Source organism: Panthera leo, chromosome C2 (assembly GCF_018350215.1).
Source record: "Panthera leo isolate Ple1 chromosome C2, P.leo_Ple1_pat1.1, whole genome shotgun sequence".
NCBI lineage: Eukaryota > Metazoa > Chordata > Mammalia > Carnivora > Felidae > Panthera > Panthera leo.
The window spans coordinates 45087472-45100579 of record NC_056687.1 but is presented as its reverse complement, the minus strand read 5'-3'; the positions used below and the strand labels follow the sequence as shown (position 1 = coordinate 45100579).

Genomic DNA, 13108 nt, shown 5'->3' with positions numbered 1-13108 from the left:
GAGGTTCCTCAAAAAGTTAAAAATAGAACTACCCTACAAACCAGAAACTGCACTACTAGGTATTTATCCAAAGGATACAAAAATACTGATTCAAAGGGACACATGCACCCCAATGTTTATAGCAGGAGTATCAACACTAGCCAAATTCTGGAAAGAGCCCAAATGTCCACTGACTGTTGTTATATATATGTGTGTGTGTGTGTATATATATACGTATATATATGTACATAGATATATACATATATATACATATATACATAGATATAGATAGATATAGATATAATAAATATATATCACATATATATACACTCACACATACACAATGAAATATTACTCAGCCATCAAAAAGAATAAAATCTTGCAATTTGCAATGATTAGGATGGAGCTAGAGCATATTATGCTAAGTGAAATAAGTCAGTCAGAGAAAGACAAATACATGATTTCACTCATATGTGGAATTTAGGAAACCAAACATATGACTGGGGGAAAAAAGAGACAGAAAAATCATAAAACAGACTCTTAACTATAGAGAACAAGCTGAGGGTTTCTGGGGGATGGGGTGGGAGGATGGGTTAAATGGATATTAAGGAGGGCACTTGCTGTGATGAGCACCGGGTATTGCACATGTACAAAATTCTACTATTGAAACTAATATTACACTGTATGTTAACTAACTAGAATTTGAATAAGAAGTAAAATAGGGGCACCTAGGTGGCTCAGTCGGTTGAGCGTCTGACTTCAGCTCAGGTCATGATCTTGTGGTCCATGAGTTCGAGCCCCTCATTAAGCTCTGTGCTGACAGCTCAGATTTTGGAGCCTGCTTGGGATTCTATGTCTCCTTCTCTCTCTGCCCCTCACCTGCTCACTCTCTCTCTCTCTCTCTCTCTCTGTAACATAAATAAACATCAAAAAAATGCATATAATAGTACAGTCACCTAATAAATGGGAATTTCTTTATATCTATGAGTTTACAAAGGAGATAAAAATTGTTCTATGTTAATCTATCCCAAAAAGAACATTTAAAAAATATATTGAACCATCTAGAGATGTCTAGGTAAATAATTTTGCAAATGAGTAAACTGTAAAATATACTAAAGAAAGATAAACACATAGGAATAGTTCATATGAAAAAGTACATTTCTGTATTTTAATAATGTACTACAATATAGGTTGCCAGATTTGCATATGGACATAATTTAAAACTCTAAAAGCCATCTTACTCTTTGAATTATTGCTCTTAACTTTAACTTTTATCTATAGCCATATTATTAATCTAATGTCCTTCCTATATGATCTTTGAAAAATGTATTTAATAAGTGTATCTGTAAACAGAATTCTGTATTTTCCTACTCTAAGCCACTTTGTGCTCTAAGTTTTGTTCACAAAATGTTTGTATATTTGGAAATAAATGGTAAGTAATCACAAACATGGAGCTTCAACCTCATTGGAGGGAAGATAAATCAATTTAGCCAGATAAAGCAATGAGGCCCAGGAAAGTACTATAATTATGTCAAGGTCATACAGTGTACTAATGGTAGGATGATCCCTAGGTCTTTTTATATTTATATTTTTTTAACTCTACTACATGTATTCATCCTATAGGTAAAAAACACATGTGATATTAAAAGTATCTTATAGTGCTTTGCTTAGAGAGTATTGCCAAATACAAATTTTCAAAACATACAAATTAGAAATATATTGCATTCTGATGGCAGGTTCTTGAATAATGTTATCTTATAGCATTTTTTAAATGTTTTTATTTATTTTTGAAGGAGAGAGAGAGGGCATGAGCAGGGGAGGAGAAGAGAGAGGGAGACACAGAATTGGAAGCAGGCTCCAGGCTCTAAGCTGCCAGCACAGAGCCTGATGCAGGGCTCGAACCCACAAACTGTGAGATCGTGACCTGAGCCGAAGCCACATGCTCAACTGACTGAGCCACCCAGGTGCCCCGATCTTAAAGCATTTTAAAACAATTTTATATACAGAAGAGCAATTGAAAATTAAAATTTTAAGATAAATATTGCTCAAAATACAGCAGCGAGTACACTTCAAATTCTTTGTATTTCACGTATTTTCATTTTCTTCAATATGTTTGCACCTACTTCAGTAATGAAATCGACATTCAAAATTAACACTTGCTATCCATTGAGGCACCTGGGTAGGTCAGTTGGCTGAACAGCTGACTCTTGATTTCGGTTCAGGTCATGATCTCACAGTCAGTCATGGGATCAAGCCCTGCATCAGGCTCTGTGCTGAGTGTGGAGTCTGCTTAGGATTCTCTCTCTCTCCTTCTCTCTCTGCCCCTCTCCCATTCACATTCTCTCTCTCTCTCTCTCTCTCTCTCTCTCTCTCAAAATAAATAAACTTACCAAAAAGAGAGAAAAAAAAAGACTTGCTATCCATTTACATTTTCATAGTACTGTGAATGGTGACTTAGATAATTCTTTTTAGATTCTCCATTACTTCTAAAACTCACAATTAAAGGAAACAAATGACAAAAATCTTATCGGCCAAATACCACTCACTTCCAGAATAAAAGCTAAACCTCTCAACCTTGTCACCACGTGTCTTCATAACCAGGTCTCTTGCTCCCTTTTGCTGCATGTCAATGCTTTTGTACATGCTGTTCCTTTATGTCCTTTGTTCTGTGGAAGATTCCTACTCATCCTTCAGTTTCCAATTTAGGTGTTACCCACTTGTGGCATTTTCCTATTGGTCCTGAGGCAGAAATGAGCAGTTTTATACTTTTATAGGTATGAATTTTTAAAATATAGCCAGCATCTTGAGCACTCATTTTGTTCTAAGATGTGTACTTCTTACTTCACATGATTTCATTCATCTCATAATAAACCCAAAAGTTTGTTCATCTTTTGGTGATGAAAAAAAACCCAAAATGGTTATTCATCACCATTCATAGAAGATGTGACTAACACTTAACAAGGGTACATATTGCACTGAAATATTTGTATTACTGTACACAAGTTTATCCTGGTCCAGCCTGATCCAAAGGCAACATGTGCTTTTACTAAGGGGACAAATAGAATGCATGGCATTATGCAATCCTCCAATAATTATTTTTCAAATAGTGCAAATTTTGACAAATATTGGAGAATAGGAAGTTTGAGGTTATGATCTTTCCAAGATCCTGGTGTTATTGGTGAAGGATAGACTCACATAACTTGAAAATAAAGAAGTGGAAGGAAAGGATATGTTACAGTAACTGAGATTAACTAACAAAGACCCATAAACAAAAAGGGCAGTCACCCATGTCTCTATCCATTGGGAAGGAACTTACAACTTCTTAAATTTTAAATTTGTTAAGAACTTTTAAATTCCTTAAAACACTTAAGAATTTGAAAAGTAAACACTTGTGGCCCCAAATTTCTATGCTATAGAGCACAGATATAATTTTACCTGGGAAAAATTCCAAGAAATGGTTATCGGCCACCCTTATCAATTCAGAAAAACAAAAAAGGAAACCCATAGAATAACTAATTGTATGAATCACAGAAATGTATTATTGCTGTACAGGTCAAGAGTTAAATGCAAAAACACATGTATGATAAAAGCACACTAAAATACAAATGAAATAATGAGAAGGCTGGCTTTGTGTCTTCTGAGTAAAATAGCATCCAGTTCCCTAATACCATAAAAAAAATTATGCACACCTACATGTAGCCTTTTCTGTGTTTGAGTCAATTATTTTTAATTAAACACTCATTAGAAATAGAAAAGAGAAATATGAAAAGACTAAGTACAGTCATAACTTGGGAGGGAAGATAAAACAATACATGAATAGATTAAAGCAAATTAATAACCTTTCTCAAAATGCATAACACTGTGAAGATAATAATGAATGCTCCTTTTCCAATTATGGATGCTTCTTGGTAACTGGTTTGTTGTGTACAAGTAGATGATACTGAATGGTACAATATTTTCTGGATTCCAACTGTTAGAGGCCTGAGAGCAAGTGGTAACTCAATTCTCCAGCATCAGCAGAATGACCACTTAATATTTCTTTCTATAGAGGAACCTCTCCCAGGTGATTTGGTAAAAGAACCTCCACAGAAATAAAGATTAAAGTATCTGCATTTAGGAAACTCTATGAAGCTCAAAAGATATCCTACATCAGTGATCAGTACTGGGGAAACTGGGATTCATTGCATACAGGTATTTATTCCATAATGTAAGGATCATTTTAATTTTAAAAATATACCATTGCAATACATTGAGTTAGAGCTATTTTCTATAGTAAGACAAGAATATAACATAGCCTTCTAGAAGTAAGAAAATCCATCTTTGCAACTTCTCCCATTCTAGTGTCTGCAGATTGTGGTTCCTACATTGTGCTTACAATGAGCCACCTGAACAATTAGTTGCACTTTTGTATTTCACTTGTGAGGTGGAAAAGCAAGGAACCAGAATCGTTTTCTCCATGCAAAACATGCTTAGGAAAGAGAGAAGAAGAAAACTGAAAGATATGGGAAAAATAAAGAGAAAGCAAGCACAGTGGGGGTCCCTGGGTGCGAAATCCTGTACCCACCCAGAAGTAGGGGACATGAGTCGGGCAGCACAAATGAATAACACCTGTTGCATCTCAACACACTACTTGTTCCACTCAAAATAAGAATGAGAGATACTTACTTTAAAAATTTTTTTTAATGTTTATTTATTTTCGAGAGAGAGGGAGCGTGAGCGGGGAGGGGCAGAGAGAGAGACACACACACATAGAATCTAAAGCAGGCTCCAGGACCTGAGCTGTCAGCACAGAGCCTGATGCGGGGCTGGAACTCACAAACTGCGAGATCATGACCTGAGCCGAAGTCAGATGCTTAACCAACTGAGCCACCCTGGCACACCGAGAGATAATTACTTTTTAAAGTTGCAGATTATTCCAGCAATAAAGAAGCGATTTTACAATATTAGCCTTATAGCAAAAGTAAATTCAACTTTTGTAAGTTCATGTCAATCCTCATCACTGTATGTCAAATATAAAGACACAAAACCATGGAGTTTGCCTTTATATTAAGAATGAAGTTTGAAAAAACTGTGTTTACTCCTAAGATACTTGATTCATATTTAGAAGACGAAAAAAACAGAGAAATCCTTAATGATGTCCATTAGAATTACCCATATATATATATATATATATATATATATATATATATATATAATTTACATTTTTACGTTTTGAACCTTTCTAAGTGGGTAACACGAATGTTTGCTGAATGTGTTAATCTTCCAGCATCTGTTTGGAAGCTTTTAAAAAATCCTATTGATTTAAACACAAGAGAAACAGCAAAGTAAAAATGCTATGACATTGTAATTATATTTTGTCTAACTTTTCATGCAACCATGTATTAGACCCTCACTTCATTTCTCTTGACCCCTTCATGCTCTCTGCCTTTCCTGCTGGACAAGTACTTTCTTGGTAATTCTTATTTTCCTTATTTTCCTTTGTGTCTTTAACCTCAGTGAGTACTTTTCCCTTCTGGCCTGGAAAAGCCTTAGATAGTTATTTTGATAACAGATTTCTTGGCAGGCAGCTGCGTCTCCTGTGCTCTCAACTGCTCTCAAAGGCAGCCCTAATTGACCAAGATCTGACATGAAGAAGTGTCCTCCACAGTTCATCCTTCAAAGTACAGAATATACATTAATTAGTCACCTGGGAAATAAAGTTAAGGGTTTATGAAGTAGATTAAAAATTCAGAGAAAACATTTTGGTATTTCATTTTAAATTTCTTATTCACAATTTCTTTTATGTAATTTGTAGTTCAAGCAAAAACGACATAAGGAGTTTTTAAAAATCAAGAAGGCCTAAGGTTGCAAGTATGTTGCTGATATAACTGGTTAGTAGGGCTGTTTGAGAGATCCTAATATAGTTAAAATTAGAGAGGGAGAGGAGCACCTGGGTGGCTCAGTCTGTTAAGCGTCTGACTTCAGCTCAGGTCATGATCTCGTGGCTCGGCTAGTGAGTTTGAACCCTGCGTTGGGCTCTGTGCTGACAAGTCAGAGCCTGGAGGCTGCTTCAGATTCTGTGTCTCCCTCTCTCTCTGCCCCTCCCCCGCTTGTGCTCACGTGCTCTCTCTCTCTCTCTCTCTTGCAAGAATAAATAAACATTAAAAAAAAAAATAGAGATGGAGAAAAACAGGCCAGGATTTTGAATGTCCTTGGATTGACTTACAATTTGGGAAATGGAGGTTGGGCTTTGAAAGACCATAGGAGGAAGTGGTAATACAATCAAGGTTTATTTTTGTTTCTAATAGTTTGGAATATTTGGAGGTATAGAAGGCTAAAGGAAGGGGACTAGCCAGGATATTATTAAATTAGCCCAAGGGTGAGTTGAAGCCCTCAACTAAAAGGATAGGGCCAGGAACTAACAGGAAGGAATGGACTGAAGAAATGCTAAGACGCAGAACTGATAGTACTTGTGTCTACAACATTGATAGGACATGTTAAAGTCTGGGCAAGAATTATGATTCCAAGCTTTCTGGTTTAGATGCATGGGCAGATGAGGATTCACCAGGACAAGGACATAAAGCTGGGGTGGATGAGAAGGCTGAGAGACAAAGCAGTCAACTGACTTTTGCAGGTTGAGCTTGAAATTATTAGTCTACTCCTTCAACAAACAAATGAATTCTAAATAAATTTTAGAACCTAGTGCCTAGTGCCTACATACTATTATTAGTGCTGGAGAATAGGAGAGAAAGAACATCCATGATCTCATGGGTCTTATAGTCTAGTGGGGCTAGAATAACAATAAACAAAGAAGGAAATGCACAAATAAATCAGAAATTTCAAAGACTGTTATAATCCATAAAAAATAAAAAGTCACAGGGGAGCCTGGGTAGCTCAGTTGGTTAAGCATCCGACTCTTGATTTTGGCTCAGGTCATGATCTCGTGGTTCATAAGTTCAAGCCCCACATCGAGCTCTGGGCTGATGGTACAGAATCTGCTTGGGATTCTCCTTCTCCCTCTCTTTCTGTCCCTCCCACATGCTTTCTATCTCTCTCTCTCTCTCCCAAAAGTAAATAAAAACTTTTTTTTAATCTTTAAAAAAAAGTGACATTAAAAAGAGTACTGGGAGGAATTCTATTTTTGAACGGTTGGTCAGGAAGTGCTTGTCCCAAGAGCTGGTATTTGAGCCTGAATGGCAAAAAGAAAACAGCCATAAGAAGACTTTGAGGAAGAGTATTTCAAGTAAAAGAAACTGCTGGCACCAAGGATGAGAACAAGCTCAGAATCTTGGACCATGGGATCAATAACCAAAGGGAATATGGTATTATGTAAGGTCAGACATTTGGGCAGGTTTCTATAGGACATATAGGTTGTCAAATCCCACAATTAGTTCGCTAGACAACTTTGGACTTAGGAGAAAAGACTAGGATATGAATAAAAATATAGGCACCATCCATTTAAAGGTAGTATTTGAAGTCATGAGAATGAGCACATTGAAAAGATAAGAAAGCAAATAAAGGAACATGAGGAAAATTAATATTTAACAGGTAAGGAAAAGAAGAGAAACTATCAATGGTGACAAATACAATGGTGAGAAAATTAGAAGGATGAACAGGTCCTAGAATAAAAGGAAACAGAGAGTTTCAAACAACAGAGTTAAATACCATGAATAGCAGGACAAAAGCATTACTAAAACAAAATGGCAAAGATAATTGGTGAATTTTTCTTACATATTTTACATGAAGTGGTAGGGAAAAAATCTGATTGCTCTCCTAGAGTGAAGAGCAAAAATCTTAATACAGTAGAGTAAAAAGCAAATAAAAAATGGAGAAGTAACCATAGCCAATAAAGTCTGCTTTAACAAGATTATATTTTTTGTGGAGAAAAAATTTTAGACTTGGAGTATTCTTTTAATGACAGAAATTCAAATATACTTATAGGTTGTGAGGAAGGAGTTAGTGGAAACTAAATGGCAAAGAAGGAAACTACAATAGCCATGTCCAATAGGTTGAAGATCAGGTCACTCTCCTGCCCACCACCATTGGAAGAATTAACTTTGAATGTAAGGCATCATTTGTTTTCATTGTAACCACTTGTTTATGGGGACACCACTTCAAAGAAGATAGATGGATGACGAAAAGCATATGAAAAGGCGCTCCACATTACATGTCAACAGGGAAAAATTACAAATTAAAACAACAATGAGATTCTACTATACACCTATTAGAAATGGTCAAAGTCCAGAATACTGACATCACCAAATGATGGCAAGGATGTGGAGCAACAGGAACTCTCATTCTTTATTGGTAGGAATACAAAATGGTAGTTTGGTAGTTTCTTAACAAAATTAAACATACTCCTACCATATAACCCAGCAATCACACTCCTTAGTATCTACCCTAAAGTGAAAACTTATGTCCACACAAAAACCTCCACATGCACATTTACAGCAGCTTATTCATAACTGTCAAAACTGGGAAGCAACCAAGTTGTCCTGCAGGAAGTAAATAAGTAAACTATGTCACATCCAGACAATGGAATATTATTCAGCACTAAAAAGAAATGAGCTATCTGGCCATGGAAGACATGGAGGAATCTTAAATGCATATCACTAAGTGAAAGAAGCCATACTGTATGATTCCAACTATATGACATTCTGGAAAAGGCAAAAGGTATGGAGACAGTAAAAAGATAAGTGGTATCCAGAAGTTAGGGGGTAGAGGATATGGATAGGTGGGGCACAGAGGTGTTTTAGGGCATTGAAAATAGTCTGTAAGATACTTCAATGATGGATACATGCCCTTACACATTTTCAAAACCCATGGAATGTATGACACCAAGAGTGAACTCTAATGTAAACTGTAGACTTTACGTGATTAGGATATGTCAATGTAGGTTCATCAATTGTAGAAATGTACCATTTTGGTAGAAGATGCAGATAATAGGGGATGCTATGCATATCTGGGAGCAGGGAGGTTTATGGGAAATTTCTACATTTTCTCTTAGTTTTGTTGTGAATCTCAAACTGCTCTAAAAGAATAAAATCTTAATACAACTTTTTATGTGAATAAATTTTACATATGATGTGTCTCAAGATTATGAAATAAAAAGATACCTATCTCTACATTGAAAATGCAAAGAAATCATAAAAACTCTTAATGGTGAAATTACATTTTTAAGGGTTGCTGTTACAGTTTTGATGATGGCACTAAGGAGCAGTGGAAGACTTCTTACGGTCCTTAAAATCATATCAATTATATGATCACATACTATACCTATATATAAAATCTTTCCCTAGCAGGCCATTTACTAGCCAAATGTCCTGGTTTATCATTTCCAACATTTCAGTCCTTCACTTTCTTTTAAACTCATACATTTAAAATCTCTATGCCTCTGATACTAAGGGAAAATATGCCTCCTTTTAAATCCCTAAAAAATTCTCTGAATGCAGTTTCAAATGCTAAGACTGACAAAAATCCCAGAAAGTGATGGCACTGACTGCTTAACTAACCCAAATTCTGCACTTTAGATAATACACTATTGGAACAAAGGTAATAAAGAATGTCTAATTCATAGATACATGATATAGCAGTTAAGAAAGCAAGTATCTATTAAAATGTGGCTATTGTTTGTGATTAATGAAAGATAGGAAAGGCTGATTGCTTGATTCTTGGCCTCAAATGTTCTAGATCTCAGTGAACTTATCCTGGTCCTCTTAAGTCTGATTGTTCAATGATCTCCTGCCTTGTCATTTTCTGATTTTTCTTCCCTAACAATCTAAGTTTATGATATTTAGGAGTAATGATACTTTGGAGTTTATGCTCCTTACCTTTTCTGTATATATTGTAATAACTGTTAGGGTCTCTCACCCTAGTCAGACTGTGTTTCAGAAAACCTGCCTATTAGATAGGCAATGGAGGTACAGGACTTAATGTATTTTGTGAAAAGGTCAAGAATTCAGTATATACATATTTTCAATTTGTAGGAATGCAGATGATGGAATCCATGAGCCTAGTATAGTAGTATCAACCATAAACTGTGTAATAGTTTGAATACTAGCTGATCAAAACCTATTTCAAAATGAACTGTAAAAGAACAGCTTTCTGTGCTAAACAAACATGTACGTAGCACCTACTATGTGCTAGGTATTGTTCTTAGCACTTTTCAGCTATTAACTTATTTAATCATTGTAACTACAGAATGAGTTACATACTGTTATTAATAACAGTACTGTTATTATCACTATGCATGAGATAACTGAGGCGAAGAGAATTTGCCCAAGGTTACACAGTCACGAAGTACCAACACCGAGAATCATGCACAGATAATTTGACTCAAAGATGGTGAGCTTAAATACACTATGCTAAGTCTTTGTTATAACATCACACAGAAGTCCTTAAGGAAGTAACACAGAGAAGCCTTGAGAGGGGAGCCTCCTAGGGCTTGACTAGGGAGATCTGACTAAAGCTTTCACCTCTTTTAGGAGGGTCTTCTCTTTCAATTTTTGATGCCAACCTCTATGCCGTTCTCTAAAACTCTGCCCAACAATAACCAGTATCAAACCTTCCTCTGCTTCCGCTTGGAGAGCTGTGACTAGCATTGCCACAATGAGCGCCGGGTGATGTATGGCATTGTGGAATCACTATATTGCACCCCTAAAACTAATGTAACACTGTATGTTAACTATACTGGAATTAAAATAAAATGAAATGAAATGAAATAAAATAAAATAAATCCATCATGAACAAGACATTAATAAAGATGGCAAAAGATCAGACAATTACAGTTCCCTGGCAAATGATATCTACTGATTAAAATGAAATTAAAACATACAAAAGATAAAAAAATAAAAACATATAAACATAATTTATATACCAAGGATAAAAAAGGAGATATTTTTAAAAGAAATAACCCTTAAAAACATAAACACAAAGCTGATAAGTACACATCTCTGATTCAATGACTGACTTGTTTATCAGCTTCATAGACCATGTTGCATCCGATATTTATTTCTTTAACCAGACTCTGACTCCAAAGAACTGCAAGTCTACCCTGCTACCTTACTGAAGGGTATTCCTTCAATTTGTCAATTGTCTATTTATGGCCTCCTAAGAATAAAAAGAAAAAATTATCCTCTATCACTCACCTACAAAGTTCCACCCAGTTTCCAATACAGGTTTTGAGAAATACTTGCCTAGCAGTACTGTACCCATATGAAATACCACCATTTACCTAAGTTGAAGTCTGCTGTCCACAATATAATAATATACAGTAACCATGCAAGGAGGTTTCATGTGTATAGTAACAGCAAGATTTTCCTACTAAAAATTATTTCCATAATTAGATAAGAAAAATATATTTTGAATTTTCCTCTTCCTATTTATTAAGTTAAAATATATTCCAATGAAAAAATGCCAAGTAGTAATCTCCCAGGCTACAATTTTCTGAAGAAAATGGTCACTCAGTATTCACAATCAGAAGGCAAAATTTACATCTGCTAATGAATGTGTTACATTTTTATTAAATGGGTTCTATACAAATATTTTATATTAACGTCTGTAGTAATGAAGATAAATCTACAAACTGCATCAGTTAAAAGAAATGGGACATCACCATCGTCTCTAAGGGATATTTAACATTATATAATTCTCAATCTATTTTTGCCTTTATGGAATTGCATAAGATAAGCAATAGTTTGGCACCAATTCATCAAACAGAAGGGCAAATTTTCACTATAATATCTTATTTATGTATTTAACAAGACTTTTATAGCTATCTAAGAGGTGACATTTTACTTTTGCATAGCTTAGCAATGCATTAATAGGCTTCATTTTACTTTTTAAATGTAAACTATATTTCACAATACTTTATAATAAAAGAGTACAAATAATTTAAAACTCTCAGTGCATGCATTAAAATAACCTTCACATTTAAATTTAATATTCTATTGGTTTCAACCCCAAAACTAGAGAGAATGTGAGAGGTGAAATGTGGACAAACCAAAAAAATACCTTCCCTTAAAGACAAATGTCAAGGAAAACTAGAACTTTTCTGCAAAACAATAGCATAATAACTTTAAAAGTTCTGTCTGAAAGCCCCACCGCTCCCCAACACACATAGTAAACTTGATGGTCCTAAATTGATGTGCCTTAAAATGGATAAGGGTGAAGCAAAGAACAAGTTTTGCTTATAAATTCTTGGGTAGCCTTAAACTGCTTTAACCTCCTAAGGACAGACTAAGGTTCGGGAAAATTTTCAGGGTCTCAGACCAGCACTGGGATTTGCATGTCATGGGTCAACGTGAATTCTGAGGAATAAACACTTTCTTTGCAGGCAGATGAAAAGCAGTTATGCTGAGAAGAAAGAGAAACTTTCTTCTTCACTGCTATCAAAGACAAAAAACACTGTTGCTACAGGATTTTGTATATCTTTTTAAAAAACAATTTAGAATGAAGGGGCCAAAAGGGTTGAAAACAGGATTTCCAAATGGAAAATGTGTAGACTTACTGGTACATGCCATGGAAGGTGGGTCTTTTTCAGCTCGGAAGTAACCTTTTTCACACTGACAGACAGAAGTTGCTTCCATGTAAGTTAAACTGTGTGGAGGGCACTTAGAACATTTTGTGTTCCCAGCAAATGCTTTATAGAATCCTGGTCTGCAAGCTGTAAAAACAGGAAAAATAATTTTTGTTATTATTTCTAGAGTTCATTTGCACATGTACAACATACTTTAATTTATACACACTTTAATCTCAGAGTTCTGGGTCACACATATACAGAAGAGTCAATATATGGTAACATTTAATGAAATTAGTTATTCAAAATTAGTAATATAATGATAACTTCACATTTCAGCTCAGGAAGCTAATTTTAGAAAGCATACCTGAAACAAACATATACAAAATAAATTGTCTACCAGAGCATAGGGATGCCCTTAAACTAGCAGTAAGGGAAATGATTTTGTGTAGTTCTTGGAGATAGCATTAAATAACATTGAATCACACTGTTTAAAATGTATTTGCATTCTGTTTCTTCTTCAGTCCTTCTGAGTACTAAAGGAAAAAGTCCTAGTGTGGTGCTGGTATATCTTAACACGTGTCCTATTGGTGCTTTTTATTTTTTTAACAAAAGGAAAGCTGGCCTTATGTT

The 13108-nt window shown here is 35.2% G+C and overlaps 1 protein-coding gene across 2 annotated transcripts in view; it reads right to left on the bottom strand.

The window, feature by feature from the left end:
• EPHA6 (EPH receptor A6) overlaps window positions 1-13108 on the bottom strand; it is an 861509-nt gene that overhangs the window by 480384 nt on the left and 368017 nt on the right. For both annotated transcript variants that reach the window (XM_042903083.1, XM_042903084.1), the window contains exon 4: window positions 12467-12622. In XM_042903083.1, coding sequence (XP_042759017.1) covers window positions 12467-12622 — 156 coding nt within the window. The remainder of the gene's footprint in view (window positions 1-12466; window positions 12623-13108) is intronic.